The sequence below is a fragment of the Acyrthosiphon pisum genome, chromosome X (genome assembly GCF_005508785.2).
Source record: "Acyrthosiphon pisum isolate AL4f chromosome X, pea_aphid_22Mar2018_4r6ur, whole genome shotgun sequence".
Taxonomy (NCBI): Eukaryota; Metazoa; Arthropoda; class Insecta; order Hemiptera; family Aphididae; genus Acyrthosiphon; species Acyrthosiphon pisum.
The window spans coordinates 52,157,562-52,171,846 of record NC_042493.1 but is presented as its reverse complement, the minus strand read 5'-3'; the positions used below and the strand labels follow the sequence as shown (position 1 = coordinate 52,171,846).

The 14,285-nt window shown below is 29.9% G+C and overlaps 2 protein-coding genes across 2 annotated transcripts; both read right to left on the bottom strand.

Annotated features, from left to right (window-relative positions):
- Positions 1-419: 419 nt before the first annotated feature.
- LOC115033310 lies at positions 420-2,260 on the bottom strand. Its single transcript, XM_029485634.1, has 2 exons — positions 2,015-2,260; positions 420-1,189 (listed from the first exon to the last, which is right to left on the bottom strand). Exons 1-2 carry the CDS (start codon positions 2,123-2,125, stop codon positions 998-1,000), a joined length of 303 nt encoding a protein of 100 aa, XP_029341494.1. The 5' UTR covers positions 2,126-2,260; the 3' UTR covers positions 420-997.
- Positions 2,261-2,465: 205 nt separating this feature from the next.
- Positions 2,466-4,433, bottom strand: LOC100568658. The gene is made up of 3 exons (XM_029485183.1): positions 3,560-4,433; positions 2,677-3,076; positions 2,466-2,597 (listed from the first exon to the last, which is right to left on the bottom strand). The coding sequence occupies exons 1-3, from the start codon at positions 3,754-3,756 to the stop codon at positions 2,466-2,468; spliced, it is 729 nt and encodes a 242-aa protein (XP_029341043.1). The 5' UTR covers positions 3,757-4,433.
- Between the last annotated feature and the right edge of the window lie 9,852 nt (positions 4,434-14,285).

The window sequence follows — 14,285 nt, the reverse complement described above, 5'->3', positions numbered from 1 at the left end:
TGCGGCACTGGGTGTATGGTGTTCAAAACTTATCTTAACTTTTCCGTTGCCCGGAATAAAAATTCTGATTCGCAGCAATACATTATCAGGTAGGCAATCTACCTGCAATAGATCGCGGACCCCGTGCTGTTGCCTGTTTGTACATAAGTGTATGATTTACCTCTAGAGTATCTAAGACCAAAGTTATACCAAGTTTATCGTTATTACTTAATTCCACCTACAGCGGATTAATATAACCAATTAATACAAAATCCTAACCCAACCGTACTAAAATCTGATGAATAAAAAAAAACAAATTTAACCCTTTATAAATTAGCCTACCTTCTACCCAGAGGTCTAATCTACACACGAACATTCATTTTTATATACAGTCGAATCCGCGTAATTGGGAAACATCGGGCAGTGACCCTTTTGTCCCCATTATCCCGACTGTCCCGATTAACCGAAGAATTTTACATATAATACATTCATTCGGGACTGTCATTAATGTCCCCATTAAGCAGGTGTCCCCTTTAAGCGGATTCTACTGTATATAAAAAAAAGAATGGGCTGAGAGAATGGTCAAACGACCAATGTTGGCCGCGTTATTCCTTTAGTACCTAGCGATGGCGTTACGCAAGCGGATGTACTCGTTTAATCCTAACTTCGACTGATTGAAACGAATGAGATTGATATACTCCATTAATATTCAAATTAAAAAAAAATAATAATAAATAAATATTATTCTCAACTCCTATAACCCATAGCAACCATTAATAAACAAAAATGTCTATCGTATATCTCAAAATTCCTGTTTTAGCACCTACCGGGGAGTGATCAATTGCTTTTTTAAATTAGCCTATAACCTTCTCTGTGATGATCTTTAATTTGAAAAAACTGCAAGACGATCCAATAAGTAGTTTCGGCGTTAACCTCTAACATACAAACAAACGCTATCATTTTATATATTAGTACCCATAGATTATAAATAGGTATGGTATAAAAAATTGAATGACATTTACTTTTCGCCACTATGATGTATCAGTTTATCATTCAAACTGAAGTTAATATGGCACTTTAATTCGTTTAATTCCCACTTCATTTGGTCAATATCTTTGTCAACCTTTTTGTTTCTTTTTTTAGTTTTGCTTGCGATTTTATACAGTTCATTTAGTTTTAGGTTTAGATTTTCTTTTATCCTTGAGTAAGTCTTAAAAACAATATATTACCCATATTATACTCATAGACTTATAATACAGATTTACAGAGAAATATATTGAAGCCAATATGTGTGAGTGGCTGACTCCGCGTTTTTGAAGGAGGTTATAAACAATTTTAAAATATCCCTTGGTAATAATTAATCGATTACTGATAACGTAATAAACATTTTGATAAATTTGAATATTATGAATTTTGTAACCATTATTTTGTCATAGACAATATTATAAAAATGGATAGGACATGCCTATACCAGTTTCATATGGGGCCGTGTGCTTTTTTGGGGAAGAGTTTAAGACGATATGGGGCTTTTTTTTAAGGTTATGTCCAAAAACTATTTACAATATTTGTCAATTTCATATTTGTATTTTGATTGTTGTGCCTGAAAATGGAAATTAGAATACTCAAATAATAAATAATTAAATAATTAATTGTAATTAGAATATAGAACAATATAGATCGTTAATTATCACTAATTAATCATTAATGTTATTTATTATCATTTATCAATTATCATATTATCAATATTTGTCCCATATAACGTATCACTAAATTTTATAGTGACAAGGTTCTTATGTCCTATCCATTCTTATATTATTTATGTATTTTGTAATATAAATATTTATAATCTCAAAGAGTATTATATAAGCTCCTTGTGTAACGAAAGTGTAACGTCAGAATTTGGCTATCTCACACATATAATGACTTCAAGGTTTTATACACAAAACGAGCATAATACGTGGTACCTATATATTAAGTCTATAATTATACCTAATATTAAGTTAAATTAATTTAAATCGTATGGTTAACAGCTTACACATTTAATCGCAGATAGTTCTTTGTCTAAATTTTGTTTAGCTTGTTCAGTAATATTTATTCCTTTTAACTTGAACTTGAAATAGTATAACATATTTTCGGTTATTTTCATTGATTTTATAAAATCAAAACGAAATGTATACAATTGAGTTTTGTGATTTTTTAGTATATCATGTTCCCATTCTATTAATCGATGTTTAAATTTGAATCGAAGTAAATTAGATACAGCATCAATTTTAGTATTACCAATTTCCTAGAAATCATATATTTTTTAGTAATAAATATTGTTTGTTGTATCGATATCTGTATTATACAGACAAAATATGGTATACAGAATCACTAAGTTGACAATAATGGTGGTGTTTATCAAATTTGATATAAATACAAATTATTTAAATATCACATATTTTAATTTTTACCAGCTTTTATCTACATTAATTATATAAACGTATTTAATAGCATACTTTAATTTCTGCGTTTACTTCATCTATAGCATTTTTAGAAATAAGTGACGTATTTTTAAAATCACTGAAGTTTCCTGTTAGAACAGTTTCAACGTTTCCATGTTTTACTACTAATTGAATCTATAGTTTAAATTAAAAGAAAATGTATGGTTACTTTTATTTGCATTACTAAAAAGTAAAAATCCTAACTTAAAATTACCTCGGGATCAACTTCATAGTATAAATCTTGATGTTCAAGTCTATTTTCAGATATCTTTAATTCCTCAATCATAGCTTCCTTTTTTTCTTTAATGTACTTTAAGCTTTCTAATAAATAATCGTTCTCTGTTGCGTCTTTTTGACAAGTACTGATATTAAATTCATATTCAATTTGCATACGTCTAAAATTGCAAACTTTATGCCAAGTTTCTCTGCTCATTTTCAGATTATAATCTTCTACATATTTATAATCATCATACATATTGAGTGTATCTAAGTATTTAACAAACTCTGCGGTCAAAATATGTAGTTTATCATCTGTTGGATTCATAATTGTGTCGACAAACTGGTAACCGAGTAATGACGAATAATTTTTATTTACGTGCATTTTAGGTCTCCGACTAAGAATTAAAATTAATTTTATAAGATATAAAAATAAATTTAAGAGGACGTCACACCCGCACATTTTATATCCGTCTTACAAATGTAGAACATAGCAAAAACTGTTTTGCAAGGGACAACTTTTATCTGTCTGTGTTTGTAATAGTGGCTCCAAAATTGTGGAACATAAAGGTTAGAAAATTACTTATGCAAAAGCGTGCCTATATTTTAGATAATATAAATACAATAAAAATTATTTGCTTCCAAACATTTGGTTTTTTGTGTTATAACTGGATACTGCTATTAGAAAGCACGCTGTTGCACAGATAAAGTTCTTCTTTACGTGTTGTGAAAATTTGGTAGTTCTACAACAAATATGGTGTGACTTGTGCGAGAAAAGTTGTCCCACGCAAAATAGTTTTTACTATGTTACACAATGCACATTTACAAGACGGAGACAACACATGCTGGTGTGACGATCTTTTAAGAAGTGTATCTTTTACTTGTAGGCAATTAATGCTCGTTTGAATTTGAGCTTAGATGGAAACTCAGATTTAAAACGTTTATTAAGATTGTTGTTTTTATAATTCAATGTTTCTATAATACTAAACAAAGAATTTGGCTCGGTTTTTGATACTTTTTTATTCGTTTCCTCAATAATTTCTTCAATCTCCACGATAGCTTCTTCTAACTTCAACATGATTTCACTTAAAACATAATTTTGAAAATGTCATAAAATGTCATACAAATTAAAATTTTTCATACTTGTATCCTTTAATTTTCTGTTTTCGTTGATCACTATCACTTAACATTTTTGAAAGCCTAAGTATTTTTAAGTGCTCCTGTTCGATAGCTGAATTATACTTCAACCTCATTTGAAATAGCTTAAATACATTGTTATCGAATTCAGTAATAATCTCTTCGATATGATGGTATATATTTATCTTTTCTTCTTCAAGAATATTTTTGTATTTTATTCTTTCATCGTTCAAAGTCAAGGTTAGTTTTTCATAGTTATCTATAGCCTTAAAATCTTCAGCTGTGAATTCCTCAGGATTTTTATTCAACTATAAACGAAAATGATTAATACACTATACAATTTAGTATAAATTTACACTACCATGCATTGAGGTTTAGGCACATCTTTTTTTAACTCATCTTCCCATTTTTTTTCCAGCACACCATCCATCATAATCATCAATGCCCGCTGTTTAAAGTTGTCTAACGTTAACAATTTACTGTTTTTTTCTTTGTTAATTGACATTTCGTTATTGGTAAAATGAAACAGTTCAACGGGAACTTCATCATCATTAACATATAACAGTGTTTCGGTTTGTTCATGTTTATTCCATTTATAATTCACTGGCAAAGGTCCAGTAGGTTCAACTAAGAAATAAAAAAAGTAATAATACAACATTTCTTTGGATTTTGTAAGTTTTTTTAATTCCAATACCTTTGCATGCCATCCGCAATTCAGTTTCAATTACACTTAATCTGTCCTGATATTCCTTCAAATTATCCAATTGCCGTTGTTTTTCAATAAATAAATCATCAAATGGTTGATTAAATTTATGTTTTAATTTGTTAATCATAAACTAATTGAATAAACAATGTTAGTTCAGGCATTAATAACTACAACAATTTATCAACACATTTATATATTATTATTGTTTATATACTTGAAGTAAAATTATTTCATCTTCAGCCATTTCTAATTTATAATAGTCGTATTGGGAATTTAAAGTCTCAATAGTTTCAACAAACTTATAACTCATTGAACCCATCATTGATATATCATTATTTTTTTTATAGTATATTTTCGAATTTGATTCAACGCCCGATATCTCAAAAACGTTCAATATCTCAAAAGAATCTCTAGGAAGAAATTTGTTTTCGCAATCGAAATTATACAAAATGTATTTATAATTTTTACTCAAAAAGTGGAACATCCAAGGACGTTGGTTCTGACTTATCTCTGATTGATATTCTTGCTTCTATGATTTTATTTGCCTTTATGGTGATCTCTTGGTCAATTTTGCTTATTGGATAATTGTCTACTTTATATATATTTTTTAAACACTAAAATTAAATTTGAAATTAAAATCATAAAATCGGCTTTTTATAATATTGTATTAAACATACATGTATAGATTTCGGTTTGATAAAGACAGGTTCCCATTTTTCCTTTATAATATTTTCAGTTTCTTTTTTAAAATTAACTATGTCACTAATATTTTTTTCCTCATATTCTTTACGTTCAAGCTCACACTTTGTTCTGAAATTGTGTGTATAATCTACATTTAAATCAAATTCTTCTATATTTATTTGCATGTAGTCCGGTCCATTGATATTCGTTTCGAATAATCGTAGAAGCTAAAATTCAAATATTTAATGAGTTCATTGATAGTGGAATATATTATTAGGTACACCAGTTCAATTTTATTCATGTCATCATATTCGGAGCAACTAAACATTTAAACTATTATTTTTCCGTCTCTATTTTAAATATATTAGAAGCCTGTCATTATAAAATTTTGATGTACCTGATGTATTGCATGAATTATAATAAACTTTTTATGTACTCACTTCTTTATTTATAGGCATAAAAATAACCTGAAACCTGTAAGTTGTTAGTATTTTCAATTTTATAATTTTTTTTTTATTTCATGAAGTTCCAGTGTTATTGAAAGAAGAAGATAAAAATAATACTTTGATAAAGTCAGTGAAATATTTATAAAATCGTCAAAAATCAAACATAATGAAATGACTGGGGAGATTTTGCCGCGAATATTTTGTGGGACATTTAAATTCTATGTCAGCTAGTGAGAGAGGGGTTTGATACCTTTATGTAAACACTACATATTGATATCTTTGAAGAAAATACAAATATATAATATGGTGATGATGATTTAGGAATAACTGACATCGATTATGAATATATCTATTTTTACAGGTAACTAAACAAAAAAAATCATGATAATCTCCAAGAGCAATTCGAAATTTCACAAAATCGGTAAAGTAATTTTTGAGAACCTATATAATAGCCACAAATATACATTTAACTCTCATATTTGTTTTAAGATATAATTTATTTATTCGAAACCATAAGCGTGCGACGATTTGATGGATGCTTTTACCTCATCTGCCAGAGTAACTAATGGCAAACATATAAAATAATAATTTTTGCAAATTATTTCTTCTAAAACCAAAAGCAACCATTTATAAACAAAAATTCCTATCGTAAATCTCAAAATACCTATTTGAGCACCTCTCCGGGTTAAACCAATTGGGGTTAATGGTGAATCTAAACCATTCAGGGACTTACTCAAAAACACACAAAAATGTCCAGTGGCTTAGGAGGAGTTCAATGACATACAGACAAACATTTATTTTTATATATCTAGACATAGATTATTACTCGTATTATTTTCGGCCACCCAATAAATTTCACCAAGGAAAATTATTATACATTAAAACCTTCCCTGTGACTCGACCGATTTATTAGTGAAAACCGTATTAAAATAAGTAGGTACTTATTGAAGAAATGCTCGAGAAATGCTCGTGCATACAAATTATGCATGTTATATACATATAAACCTTCCTCTTGAATCACTAGATCAATTTAAAAAAAAATGCATCAAAATCCGTTGCGTGGTTATATATTTATACTATGTTAAGATGGTGATTGTGTGGCATAAACGTAGCACGCTTATCAATATTTTCCACTTTGAAGAAAATGCATGAATCATAAATAATATGTATTAATAATTAACCATTAATTGTATATTATATACTTAGTGGGAATTATGTAATTCTTACATTTTATTCGTTTCTGTGGTTATAAACTAAGCGGTAGAAAAAATCGGTTAGATAAATAAAATTTCTGTTCCCAGCCCAAAACCATATTTATGTTAAAAATAAATTATAATTGCTTATAAACTATACATTTTAACCAAATTCAACTAACAAATGTTATTATATAGGTATGTTTTATTTGAGTTCAAGATATTTATATGAACATATATTTTTAGAATCTGAATGTGGTAAGTAATGACGATGGATCCTATTCATGCTCGAGAGAACGGCTTGATTTATGTTTTTGATTTGTTTCATTCGCTTACCTAATTTACATATGCCTAAGCCCTAAATATTCCAATTTGTAAGCAGCCAATAGCCATAAAATGTAATAGCCTTATCTAAGACTCAAGTTGATTATAGTCTACGTGTCTCATTATCTAATGATGGCTTAGAAGCTTTCCTATTGATGTCTGTGGAAAAAGAAACATTGAATAATTTGAAATTCATAAGATATTTTGGCCATTTTTAACTCATCTCATACTTTATCTACATAAATATAATTCACCTAAATATTGCATTATAAGCTTCAGTTTGCCATACTGCTACTAGTGCTACTTAGTGTTACCTACTGATTTATGCCGTATTATCAATATTTTACATTTTCTTTGTAATAAACATGGTAAAAGTCCCGAAATTCTAATTTTGATAAAACGTGAAGATACAAATATTATTGAGAAGAATTTAAAATGTTGTTAATTTAAGTTGGGTCGTTATAAGTAGGTATAAATATAAATGGGCCTGTTGTTTGCATAGAATAGTGACCCAAAACCATTCCAATCCGACCATGCGTCAAAAAGTAGGTATTAAAAAATAAAAAAACATTCAAATCAAAATTTCAAAATATTCACAACCTTGTTCACGAATGGATGAACTGAAATTAAATACTATTCAAACTTAAAGATTCTATTTTTTTTTTACTTTGGTTTTAATTTTTTCAAAATCTTGAATTATTTTATATTTTTGGTTACTGTATGCGTCTTTACTTGCATTTAACTGATCTTGTTTATTAATCATTGACCAAGTCAAACGTTTTTGAGCTGAAAACAATTTTAGAGTTGTGAAATAGCATAAGCAATTATTTATTTACTTAATTTTGTTTTCTGTCATTCCGAAAAATTAAAAATTATAAAAAAATAATGAATAAAACTAACGTTCAAGTCCATCATCAAAACCAATTCCTTTCGTTTTAAAAATGTCAACAACATTTGGAGTATTCACTTTATTAATCCGTTTATTACGATTAAAAATGCCTCTGAAATCCGATATTGGTATCAAAATTATATTAGTCAAAAATCAAAATATTATAATTTAATTATTTCCATAGAAAAATTTACTTTAAGCTTGTACACATGAAGTTTCCTTGATCACTTAGTGTTAGTATGTTACGGATATTTTCATCGATTTCAGCAGCTACCAATCCATTGAGCCAATGATTACAGTTTACTATAATAATTTTTTTCCACTGCCCATCATCATCTAATTCATAAAGGCTATACGTGCCACTAGGACTAAATATAATACAATGATTTTCCCATGTATATGTTTTAATATTTCTTAATTGACGATCTAATGGAATAGTTTGTAATTCTAACACTTTTTTCTTAACGAAAAACATAATTTGAAATTAATAATAAGCTCATACATAAATAATAATTATGTAGGTAATCTAATATACCTTTATAATATTTATTGTCATCAAGTGAATAACACTTGACAACAAGACAGAAAAGGCTATGTTTATCGCATCGGGTATGTTACACGGACTCCATTTAAATACTGATATGTAATAATATTGTGTATCTTTTAACTTAAAAATCACTTTGAAATTTGAATCAAATATTATAATATTATTTCCAGCATTTTCATAATTTTTCTGATTCGTATATAATACTAATAAAAACGACGATTTTTTATGGTCGATTATGTCAGTATCAATAACGTGTTTTCCTAATTGATGTTCTCTAACCACTGAACATGTCTGCCCCAATTTGATCTAAAATACATTTTTAAGTTAATAATTATATTTTTGATTTTTATTCTATACTCTGCGTCAGGACTGACGGCAGTGACAGGTCCGAGGCATAATTTCCCCCACTTTGTGCCGTGACGATATATATTGATTATATATAAATCCAAAGTAATTACTAGTTATAATACATGGTAGTGTCACTTCACTATCGAAATCCCAATTATCGCCATCATTATTGACCAGCATAAGGTACGAGTAATTTAAATTTGTTGAAAAAATGTCAATTATTTCACCGGCTTCACCTTACTGGTCGATAGTGATTGCGATAGTTGTAATTTCGATTGACATATTATTATAGTTTGTATAAATTATAGCATCAAGTGCTGCTGAATATTAACAAGCCACTGTCGTTGAGTGTGGAATGCCCAGATTCGGACGAGTTTTGGTCGGGTCACGGTAATGTTTTCTCTTAGCCCAGAGTAGGTATACCTACTATGATTTCACGAAACATTAACTATTGAATGGGCATAAATACAAACATATTTGTTTTATTTAGTTTTAAACAATAAACAGTTAGTAAGTACCTAGGTAATTTATTCATTAAATATTATATAGTTATAATATTAAATGTACCTATTTACTATTGTACCTACCTATTAATTTATATTTACTTACACTTATATAAAAAAATCGGCCAGTGGGAAAACTAGTGACGTTACAAGTGTTTCCATCAGAGAAAAATTTTACCGAAGATAATTCTTCATCACATAGCACTATTTTTGCAATAAACTCTATATCGTTTATTTTGGGATCAATCTTCAGTAATTCCATTTTGCCATTTTTAAACGTAATGCAAATGTAGTAGTAAAACGGATTACTACACAAATCCGTTGCAATCCCGTTTAGTCTCATCTTGCATTTCTATAAGACAGCAAGAAATAATAGAAGAATACTCTATTTTAATATATATATTAAAAATGTTTACAATTTCTCCGGTCAACACATCCCATACTTGCAAAATGTTTTTATCGTTAATGGTAGCCACCGTTTCATTTGCAGGTTTTATGAACGTAAAATGCTTGATTTTTGATCCATACACTTTCATTATTTTTAGTTTTTTCTGGGTTAGTTGCAATAATGTTCCCTAGGAGGTGGGGAGAAGAACATAATTTAGTGTATTTATCAACATTGTTTAGATAGGTCGTATGATACTATGTGGTGGTATTATTTTATTATTGTACCTCATTCGACCAGCCATAAACGTAATTTTTTACAGCTACAATACACTGCAATGTGTGGTTGACGACCATAGTCCATAGTTTAGTAAAACTACCTTTGGTGTCTTTGAAACACTGTGGATTTAACACACCATAGTATAAATTAGGAACTATTTGATATATATTATTAGATGATTTCAACAATTTTTTATAATTTGTTTTAATTTTTTTTTTCACCCATGTATTTCACATATATGTCATAACACTTTCAATAATAAACCATTTTACATAAAAAAAAATAATTACAAATCAAGTAAATACAGTATACGATACAGGTTAAATTAAATAGAAAATAAAATAGTTTTTAAAATAAAAAAGGGAGAAGGGTTGGTATTGGCAGTAGACATAAAGGGGTACCTATATAGATTTATTAAGTACGTATTTAGTAGAGTGGAAAGAAAGTAAATATATTTTGGTTGAACAGGTAATCCGAACTGGAATATTAAAAAAAAAAGTTTGGAAAGTATTGGCAATCAATTTTGTTGGAGAAGTTTCTGCAGAAAGTCAATATTATCCACTAATTTGTGGTCGGCTAAGACTACTGGATTAAAGAATGGGGCCATAGTTATAGACGTTCAATTTTGAAGAAAATATGCATATATAAAAGGACGTCCCATCCGCATATGTTGTTTCCGTCTCATACCGTACGACATACCAAATTTTCGTTCACAATTGACAATAGTGAGCTCTTAGTTTTGATATTAGAGCGAATTGACCTATTATCAAACCTTAAGGCTTAAGGTAGACTCGAAAATATGTACAAGAGGCAAATGCGGGGGGTCGCAATCGTAATTAAAAGTTTACAGCGTCATTCTGTATAAAATACGGACTGAGTTACAAAATGCGACGCTAAATAAAACCACTGGTAGCGCTGAAAACATTCAATTATGAGTGTTGATGGAGGATCATATTGCGGGCTGTCCCCCGTCATCCGCCCACCATGTCGTCACCAGTTCGTTATACAGTAGAACTTCCATATAACTGTCACCGAAGTGACTGTAAATAATGACCGATATTTAGAGGTGCCCGTCCTACAGAGGTAGAATAATACTAGGATACACTCGACAGGACCAAACAAATTGACCGTTACATAGAGGCGACCGTTAACGAAAGTTTTACTGTATCTTAGTAGGTAAGAATATTATCTATGTTATCTCGTTGATTTTTTTACAATATTATAATTTTTAAGTGCATTTTGAACATTCTTAAATATTAATATTTTACACACTCATAACTCACTTAAAAGTAAAAGCATTTTACAAAACCAACGAGAGAACATGGATAATATTCTAGTAGCATCAGGTACAGCGACTCGTGCGCGCCGTTCCCTGAGTTCGTGTCTGCACGCCGGCCACGTCGCCACCAATTCGCGCTGTTCACGAACCCGTCCTGACAAGTAATGGCCACCACTCAGCGTCGATGCCGTGTTCTGTTCCTGACTCGGCACAGAACACGGGACCGGCGATGCGGACCTATGACAACTGAACACTATGTGACTTCGAGAGCAGCAGCAGCCAATGCCCCGGGCAACCAGCGTTATCGCCGCCGTGCGACCACGCGCAATAATCAATCACCGACAATCATGGGTAGCGCTGCAGCAAGTGTGGAGCACAGAGTGTTCTACACAGCTATTCTGCAGTAAGACCCACCCAGGACAGACTGGCGCAGTTTAGATTTTTTTTCGTTGACATCTACGCCGTAGCGAGACCCACCCGGGCATACTTGCACGGCTTAGATCTTCCTACCCAACTTCACCGTTGCAAAACCCACCCGGGCAGACTTGCGCGGCTTAGATCCTGCTTAAGAATACAGTCCACTCAATATTCACTTTCTTTGCGGAACAATATGAAAAGTGAAGAAAGTGCAACTGTTAATGAAGAAATAGTGAAAGAAAATTAGTGAGTACTTTATAAAAACACGTATGTGCCTACACATTATAGATGTACACTATTTGAAATATATATACAGGGTGTATCTTATGATAGTGTACGCCGGGGTTTATAACGATTATGGATCGTTGTAGGGGCGGTGCTACACTGGGGCCAGGGTGGGCAAGTGCCCCCCTAACATTTAATTTCATCACTCCTTTGTCTACCCTATAATTTAAAGTTTAACATTTTCATCTAATCTAAAAATGCATTTTATTAATTTTTTCTGTTATCGCTTATTAGATTATTTTTTAAAGGGGGTAAACCACTGTTGGGAATTAGGTGTACAAAAATGTTGGAATTACAAAGAATTCTCTGGAATTACATGGAAGTCCTGGAAATTACAAGGAATTCTTAGGAATTACAAAGAATTCCTGGGAATTACAAAGAAGTCCTGGGAATTACAAAAATGTTCTGGGAATTACGTGGAAGTCCCAGGAATTACGAGGAAGTCTCAGGAATTATGAGGAATTTTTTGGAAGTCTTGGGAGTTGCTATTAAATAATTGAAATTTTGAAATAATTAATTTACGTGTATGTGTTATGATAATAGAACGTCATAAAAAAAAAACCTCCATGTTATTTGATAAGATCCGATAAAGCATGAACTTAGATAATATGGACAGGCGATAGTGTTAATATCTTGATGTAGATATTTTTAGATTTCTAATCTTTTTGTCTGTGTTTTTAGCATCAGTATTTTATTATTTTTTTTACATCAATATATTACACAGATGAGTATAGTGAAGTATACAAATCTGTTACATATTATATGTGTTAATTTTACTACAACAATATTTTCAAAATATTTTCTATTTCCTGATTTTACACAATTGCTTACATCTTATACAAATTACAAGGTAAGTACCCAAATACTTATTATTTTTTACAAGGAATTAACGTTCATAATTAGAATTATATTATATCGAAGAGGTAAAACTCAAAAGTTCTTAGGATCAAAACTATAAACCCTTCTATTAACAATTGTATGTAATTATGTGCTTTAAATTATTAAATATTATTATGTATTTAAAATGAATGGTATTAGCAAGGGTGTTAGCACTAATAAGGGTATCAATTGTTAAAGAAATTAATGTAGGTAGGTAAAAAAAACTTATTGATTTTATTAGAACGATGCTAAAATAACATTTTGCTTTAGACAAGCTGTGTATTACAGTTTAAGTTTAAAACATGGTTTTAACTATTTAGTAGATAAACTAATTGTACTAATAGGCGATAGCAAGGCGATAGCTACCTTGTACCTACCTAATTAAAAAATGAGTATGATTTTTAACTCATAATACATTTACTATATAATATATACTCAACTATGTTAATTAATTAAATGTAGGTATAATAAAAATAAAATCAATGGTTAATGGTTAATATTTGTTATGTAAATTTAATTTGAAGTGATATATTTTTAACTTATGATGACCAGCATGCGTAACATACCATAACATAACATAGCAGAATGTACATTCTGAGTGATTCATTGGTTAAATGGGAGTTATGTTTATTTTAAAATGTACATGCAATTTATATATATTATAACTAGCTTTAAAATTGAAATATTAAAAAAAACCAATGATATTCACTAGGGTATATTGTTTTATATTGTTACTTGAAAATTTGATGATATTAAACATAACAGCGAGAGTGTAGCATTCTCTTAACAATTCATTAATATAGACATTAATTCTAAGCATACCACTGATAATAAAAGTTAAAAATATTTCATTGAATTTATTCTTTTTATTTAATTACCTTTCATTACTTTGGTTAATTTGGTGTTTTTATTTTTTAACTAATAAAATGATTCATATTATCAGAGCAAGATCAGAGCCATAGGAAGGTTCATTAGCGCTCCTGGCCATTTAATATATTTCCTATACCAGGGGTCGCCAACCAGTCGATCGCGATCGACTGGTCGATCTTTCTAGGAATGTAGGTCGATCGTTATAAAAATTAATTTTACCATTATCGGTCGATCGCGTAATAAATAATCGGATAATGCGGATTGCTATATTGTATTCTTAGAATTTACCATTATCGGTTAATCATAATACATAGTCAGAATTATTGTCAGTTATAGCTCGACCGTCAATTAGTCGTCACGTGCAAGTGTGCAACGCGTATATGTTCCGTATATTTTCGTTAATAAGTTGCAAATTTATTTAGAATTTACAACAAATAAA

What these genes read in the sequence shown, in the direction of transcription:
- LOC115033310 (XM_029485634.1), bottom strand. Translation starts at nt 2,125, where the DNA reads ATGAAAATAACCGAAAATATGTTATACTATTTCAAGTTCAAGTTAAAA. An exon ending in AACTATCTGCGATTAAATGT is followed by an intron (nt 1,190 to 2,014) that starts GTAAGCTGTTAA and finishes ATTGTTTTTAAG; the next exon opens with ACTTACTCAAGGATAAAAGA.
- LOC100568658 (XM_029485183.1), bottom strand. Translation starts at nt 3,756, where the DNA reads ATGTTGAAGTTAGAAGAAGCTATCGTGGAGATTGAAGAAATTATTGAG. An exon ending in CGAGCATTAATTGCCTACAA is followed by an intron (nt 3,077 to 3,559) that starts GTAAAAGATACA and finishes TTTAATTCTTAG; the next exon opens with TCGGAGACCTAAAATGCACG. An exon ending in ACTATGAAGTTGATCCCGAG is followed by an intron (nt 2,598 to 2,676) that starts GTAATTTTAAGT and finishes TTTAAACTATAG; the next exon opens with ATTCAATTAGTAGTAAAACA.